Below are 7297 nucleotides of genomic sequence, written 5' to 3' on the forward strand. Positions count from 1 at the left end.
ATACACTGTATCAGTTTGTGAGAAAGATTAAGCAAGCTGCCTTTTTTTTTTAATTTAAATCAAATATAGGTATGGAAGAAAAAGAATTCTGAATGAGGGAAAATGCAATGAGTCTCATAGCAAGGTTTACCAGAATTTACATGAGAGTTTAATTTGTTTTATTTTTATTTATTTTTATTTTTTTAAATACTTCTCTTTCCACTGTTTATTATTAATGTACAAAATATACAAAACCAAAAGAAAAAAGAAAATACTCATCCTCAAATCCATTGTGGCTCTAACCCAAGACCCTGCACAAAACCCAGCCAATCCACTGTTTTCATAGAAAACAACTGATGCTGAGACAGGTGAAGGAGAGGGCTGGGAGAGGGCAGGTCATCTTATCGAATCCACCCAGGAAGGCACCTGGTGGGGATTCAGAGGTGGCTGACAGGACAAGGGAGCTGGAGGCCTCACACCCACAAAGTTCCAGGTGGGGGCCAGGAGCACGCTAACTCCCAGAGGCAGTGCATGTAGTGTGACTGGCATGCCCAGCACACCGGGCTTCAGTTGAAAAGCTGGTCTCACTGAAGTGTTTTAATTTCCAGAATGAGCTGCAGGCAAGGGTGGACCACCACCAGTGGCCTCACCTATGCCAGCTAAAACTTTTCACCGGATGCCAATGTGAATTTGCCATCATTGAACCTAGCATACCCATGATGCAAACTTGGGTGTTCACGGAAGACTGCAATGCCTTACTTGAGAAAGGACTCAATGTAAAGCCTGTGACAGGGGAGGAGTGGGGATGATGTGTTCCAGAACTCAAATCCAGCCTGATTGAGTCCTCTCGGTGCAGTGGGATACACAATACCCCTTTTACCATCTCCCCACCCCACGAGGAAGCATGAATTTGGCGGGGATGATTTCATAAGTGCAGCTGATCCTGTGACAGGGTTCTGTGTGCGTGTGGAGGACCCACAAGAGGAGAGTAGAGGTGTTCTCCAGGATAACCAGCTTTAGGTTCTTAGGCATAAAGGGTAATACCGGAGAGGCACTTGGCATAAAGGGCAAATCTCCTCAAAAAATGAAGCCAACCGGGTCTCCTCTTCAGCAGTCCAGGGTACAGAATGTGTCCAGTCTCTCTCCTCCCTATACTGGAGGAAAATATGTACATCAATGCGCACCAGTGATCAGAAAACCCCCAGGAACCCAGGCAGGTAGGCACTGAGGGGGCTGGTTCCTCATCAGCTGGGGAAAGGGGAAAATGGGCCCCACAGAAGCCATAAAAGGGTGGAAGGAGCAAGGCTGCAGTCCACAGGAGTGTGGGCGGGGTGGGCAGGTGGTCCCTAGGGCAGGGGGGGCCCATTGACACCCGGGTGGTAGAAGGCACAGTTGTTCTCATAGTGGCAGTTACCCTTCATCATGAAATGTCGACAAACAGGGCGATTTGACATGTCTCCTCTATGGCTGTGGCCTCCATCATGCCCTCGGTGGCCCCCTCCGCCATGGCCAGGGCCATCATGGCCACGGTGCTCATGAGGGGGTGGCCCTCGATGGTCGTGGCCTCGGTGACCAGGGCCATCATGAGGCCGGTGGCCATGGGGCCCCCCATGTCCAGGGCCTTCATGGGGCCGATGTCCACCACCAGCACCCATTCCTCCACCAGGGCCTTCATGAGGATGGCCACGGCCACCACCCATGCCACTGCCAGGGCCTTTGTGGGGGCGATGCCCACCGCCCATGCCACTGCCAGGGCCTTTGTGGGGGCGATGTCTGCTGCCACTGCTCATGCCCCCACCAGGGCCTTCATGGGGACGATGCCCACCACCTCCGACCATGCCCCCACCAGGGCCCCCTCGTCCATTTGGAGGTCCTCCTCCAGAGCAACCTCCTCTGGCCCCTCGGAATGGAGGAGGAGGAGGAGGTGGTACACTCCCACCTCGGCCACCACGGCCTCTATGGTATGGCCCCGGACCTGGTCCCCCACGCATCGGGCCACCCCACATGGGGTCACCTGGGCCATCCCAGAAGGGATCACCCACCCGGGGAGGGGGTGGGGGACCCAGGAGACGTGGACCCACTGGCCCACCAGGGTCCCCAGGGCCCCCATGGGGACCTGGCATAGGTCCGCCAGGCCCAGGGGGGAAGTGCTGCATGCCCTTGGGGCCCCCAGGGCCTCCCGGTGGGAAACCATTGGCTATGGGACCAGGGCCTAAGAGTCCATGAGGCACCAGCATCTGCTTGATCTTGTCTGAATAGTCTGGTTGCTTCAGCAGTTCCTCTGAGGGATGACTGTTAGGGCTACCCGTGATGAAGGTGAGGATCTCCTGCACATTGATGACTCCTCCTCCAGGACCCTGGGGGCTCTTCCCGGCAGCCATGCTTCCCATAAGATTGGCCAGAACAGGAGGCAACTTGGAACCGCCCGCCGCATCGGGTGAGCCACCAGTTCCCCCAGGCTCCAGGGTCTCAACATATGGGGTCTCATCCATGGAACATTCCTCATCTAGGGGGATGAGTTTGGGGGGGATAGGCTCATAGGGCTCAGGATCAGGCTTGTGAGGACTTTCCTTGTTCAGGAAGAGCTCCTGAAGGATCCCCTTCTCCCACTCAGCCTGGATGTACTGCTCCTGGATGTTGCTTCCAGGGGTGACAAGAGGCGAGGGCAGCACCAGGGGCCGGGGGCACACCCAGGGCACCTTCTCCTCCATGTTTTCGTGGCTCAGACGCCGGGCCGTCTCAAACGCGTGTCGGTCTGACAGTATCTCTCGCTTAGCTGCCTCGCCAAAGTCCTTGATCTTATTCACATTCACTCGTTCAGTTTCATCCAGTTCAAAATAGAAATACTCTCTCAGTTTGCCCTCCTCAGGACAGGTCACAGCTTTCCTCTTCCTGCTTTTCCGGGTCAGGAGGCTAGGATCTCCGGGACTCTCCACTGGCTTTGCATCCAGAGCTCCTGGCTCCAAAGAGGCAGTATCCATGAGCTCTGGGACTTCAACAGGGGGAACTGGGGTCCCTGGACATTCTGTGTCCATAGCCTCAGAAGGAGGTGCTGGCTCTGGGGAAGAAGGTTTGGCTGTGCTCGGTTCTGTGCTCGTTTTCCCTTCAAATGGACTTGGCTTGGCAGCTGTGGGTGACAGCACCTTCTTCTTCTTCTTAATTTTGATGCCTGGAACAGGGGCTGAATTGAGCACATCCAGAAAGCCCAGGCCCTCCATAGGCTGTGGCGGGATGATCTTCACTTTGATCTCTTTGGTGGCAACTGTGTTGAGTGTCTTGTATTTCTTCTCTGCAGGGGGCACAGCATCTCCTGCGGCAGGTGTGGAACTCTGACGCTTGAGGGGGATGGGTTTAAGGTTGTACTTGTCAGAAACCACCACTTCACTGGCATTCTTCTTCACAGGCACCAAAGACGGGGTCTCCAGCTCTAGTCCGGTAGAGCGAAACTTGGCGTGACTGGGCGCCGTGGTTCGGAGGGACTTGGGCTTCTCCCTCTTCTTCTCCGGGGCCTCCTCGGCCCGAGTCTCAGCCTTCACCTCAGTCAATGGTCGCTCAGGAGGGGTGGTTCGACTCTTTCCCTCTTCTTTCCGTTTCTTCTTATCTTTCTCAGCAGGCTGGGTACTGCTCTGGGAGCGGATCACTGCCATCCAGTCGCTGACAAGGACTGAGGCCAATTTCCAGAGCTCTTCATCCTCACTTGACTTGCTAAGCTGCTTCACCAGTTTGGCTGTGTTGTTCTGCTTGAGATGGTCAACAGTGAGTGGTAGGTGCTGCAGGGTCAGTAGAATTTGATGCAAGAGGGGAATGTTGTTGGTTGTCTTTGAATATGTCAGCCAATTGTTAAGAAGCTTGTAACCACCAACATCAATAAACTTGACCAATATTTCTGGTGAACGGGTCTGCAGGAGAATGTTCAAGTAAGTGCATCGACTCACCATCTTTCGTGCTTCCTTCATCAGACTGAAGATCTTCGAAATCCCATCCACACTCTTGACTTCCCCATCTCGGTTAAGGAAGCTATCCAGACCCTTGAGAAGCTCTTTGGGGTCTATGGGACCCGAACCCATGATCGAGGTTTTTATCCAATTTTTTTGCGACGTCAGCACCTCGGGCTCAGGGGGGGAGGGGGTTAAAATTTTGGAGAAAAAAAATAAAACAACCAACCAGGACCCAAAACTCAATTATTTGGGGGGCCTCATTGGATCAAAAAGTCTCCTTAAAAAAAATAAAGGCCACCTCAGTATTCATTCCCCCCCCCACCCAACTCCATGTAGGGAGGGGGGTCTTAGAAAAAAAGTTCTGAGTGGATTAAAAAAAGTAAACGCTGGATGAGTGAATTTGGGTGGGTTTGGGAAGGGAGGGTGGTTGATTATTTTTGAAGTTATGTGGTGACGGTCCTTCGGCCACAGATTTCAAGTCCCAGGCAGCGTGGGCTGGTGGGGTGGGCAAGATAGGTGGGAAGGGGCAGAAGACACAAGTGGTTGGGCTGGTGGCTGCTGTTTTCCCTTTCCCCCCTCTCTCAGGATCCTTTCAAGGGCTTAGATGTTGCTGCAGCTTGTTTCTTTTCTCCTCGTGGCCGGCCCGTCTTTCTCCGAGAAAATTCAAACCAGCTGATTGGCTATCCTGCCTTACCCTTCGCTCAGCCTCTTCCCCGGGGCACCCTCTTCCGCCTCCTTCCTGGCCTCCGAACGCGTGCGCTTGACCTAGCGGCCTAGCACCTCCCTTTCCTCTGCTTCCACCACTTCCGCCGTCGAGATCATTTCTCACCAAGGGTTGGTAGAATCGGACCGGCGCATACGCAGTGAGAGGATCGCGGTCAAAATCGACTTCAAAATTGCTTAAAGTACAAACTGTAAGAGTGGGATCTAAGAGTCGTAGTGGCTGGTTCAGCAAAAACGCAATTGTGTGGTCGAATTCGATTGTGACGCCGTTGAAATTGGCCCCTCCCTACGGCTCCCCTTTCACGGTTCCTTAATTTGTTTTAAATGAGTAACTTTGACCTTATTTATTGATCAGTAATAACAAAAGATCCCCAAAGTCCCACTTAGTGCTAAAGCTTCCTGTTCTAATTTTCCCTCTGCTCTAAAGAAAGCTGGTCGTTGGCGTAAATAACACAGACTTCTCTGGATACCTATGATTTGAACAGCATCAGTAAAGTACTCAGAACTGGTTATCATTATCTCTTAAAATGTTAGCATAATTAATTCAGTCCTTGGAAATTTTTACCCTTAGAGAAGCTTTTAAATTGCTAATACTCCTAGAAACACAGATCTAATTTCCCCACTAAGGTATTGGTAACTTCCTCTAAACCTCAAATTAAGAGGATTCAGGGAGGCTAGACAAGGAAAAAGAAATAGACTTTGGAAGGAGGGGAATAAGTGTAGTAACTGAAAATTAGAAAGAAGGAAAACCAGACTATTATGATGGCACAATTTTGCTGGTAGGAGCTCAGAATAGGTCAAGAAGATCTATACCAGCAATCTCCATAGAAAACATCTGTCATTTACCATGGCTCCTTTTCATTTGAGCCCTCCCCTTATCCCTCTTCTCTATCCAGGAACATCATTCTGATCACCCCTTGGACCACTGTGAATTCCTCCAGCAGTAGTGTCAAGTAGACACTAACCTATATGCCATTCTCATATCAGATGTTCCCTTGCCCATTGCTTTCTGGGTATTCATATTCTTGTCTTAGGCTCTAATGGAACTGAAGAGTTAATACATTTTTCTCTCTTGGGGAGATACACAGAATCTGCAACAAGGCTACTTCTGCCAAGCAGCTCCAATACTAATACTAAAAATAAAAAATAGCAATGATGCAGCTCTTTACTCTTTCCAAAACTCATTTACTTATGTAATTCCTTATTTATATAAACCAAAAAGGAAATTAAGCAAGGGGGTTTTATTATTCCATGTTTACAGAGGAGGCTATAACCACTGAAATAGCCACTACTAGCTAAATTTTGCTGAAAGTTACTTTATGTCAGCCAATTTTCTGAGCACATTACATATATTGGATAATTTGATCATTTCAACAGCACTGAGAGGTAGCTACTATTATTATCCCCATTTTATAGATGAACTGTGGCTTTAAGAATTTGAGGTATTTTCTCAAAAGCAACTTAAGAGAAAGTGTGGCTTGAATCTAGTTCTATTGAATCAAAACTTAATGCTCTTAAATGCTGCTACTGTAAATAAGAGTTAAATTGAGGAAGGCTTTTTCTCAAGATTATACTTCCTAAATGGCAGGAAGTGGACTACTTCTGGATCTAACTCCTCATCAAATGTACTTCCAACACTACCCTGATATTTACAGAAATGCAAGCAATTTGGCTAAGGAACAGAATGATATGGTAATCTTAGCTTTTCCAACTTCTGGCAATAGAACATCCAGTGTAAGCACAGGGTAAATTCCAATCTAAGGCTGCAATTTTGATCCTCCCTTGTTATTAGCAGAGTGAATCACTCTAACCAAGAGCTACAGAAAACACTTTCTTCTGGTAACATCATTGGATGTGACAATGAAGTAATGAGACCCCCAACACACTCAGCTTTTAGATTTCTACTCCAAAGTGATTATTTTGACAAAGTAAAACATCAACAAAATGGACATGCCATTTTCTTAATAATGATGATTGTTATTCTTCATAGAGTTAGCTTGCATTATCCAGTACACTTATTTGGTTGAGAAAAGAAAGCTGAATTAAATTCATATTTCTTATTTGCAAAGTCAACAAATTTAACCAAGTTGCCATGTGCGGTGTTGGCCTCAGTCTACGTCCCACTCTTAAGGAGTGGTCAAGGGAGGAAGTTTAGGTTCTGATCAGGAGACTCCTCCAGGAAAGCAGCATTTCAACCTGCTGTTCTCTGATTTGAACAGTGATGCTGAGGCTACCCCTGCCATGCACAGCAAAGACTCTGAATAAGTCAACCACAAACTGTCAAATGCTATTGTATAGTTTCTCTATAAAGTGGCCTGAGATGGCTCCAAAATATAAAATTCATCTTCATAACACCAAAGTGAAGAGAGGAGACATGAAAATAATTAATTTTATCAAATTACCTTGATTCCATAATCCAAGCACTAAATTTGAAATGGTAAGTCTAGTGGTGCTGTGCAAATTCACTTTTACACACAACACTTTCTCCTTATGTGAAACAAAATGTTTGTCTATATTTTTACATCAATAACATTATTCAATAGATTTCCCTCAAACAGTGAGAGCTTCTTACAGATGTAATGGCAGTGGCTCTCCATGGCCTAACAGTGTTTTTCAAAGTATGACTCTAAAATCAAACCTAGAGAGGACCTTCAAGA

The 7297-nt window shown here is 48.1% G+C and overlaps 1 protein-coding gene across 1 annotated transcript; it reads right to left on the reverse strand.

The window, feature by feature from the left end:
• Positions 1–1235: 1235 nt before the first annotated feature.
• LOC309814781 (serine/threonine-protein phosphatase 1 regulatory subunit 10-like) lies at positions 1236–4780 on the reverse strand. The gene has a single exon (XM_082640909.1). The coding sequence runs from the start codon at positions 4044–4046 to the stop codon at positions 1326–1328; it is 2721 nt and encodes a 906-aa protein (XP_082497035.1). The 5' UTR covers positions 4047–4780; the 3' UTR covers positions 1236–1325.
• Between the last annotated feature and the right edge of the window lie 2517 nt (positions 4781–7297).

This window comes from Mesoplodon mirus, assembly GCF_964341445.2.
Source record: "Mesoplodon mirus genome assembly, chromosome: 13".
Lineage (NCBI taxonomy): Eukaryota > Metazoa > Chordata > Mammalia > Artiodactyla > Ziphiidae > Mesoplodon > Mesoplodon mirus.

Bases quoted from the DNA above. Each gene is read 5' to 3' on its own strand.
- LOC309814781 (XM_082640909.1), bottom strand. From the start codon at position 4,046: ATGGGTTCGGGTCCCATAGACCCCAAAGAGCTTCTCAAGGGTCTGGAT.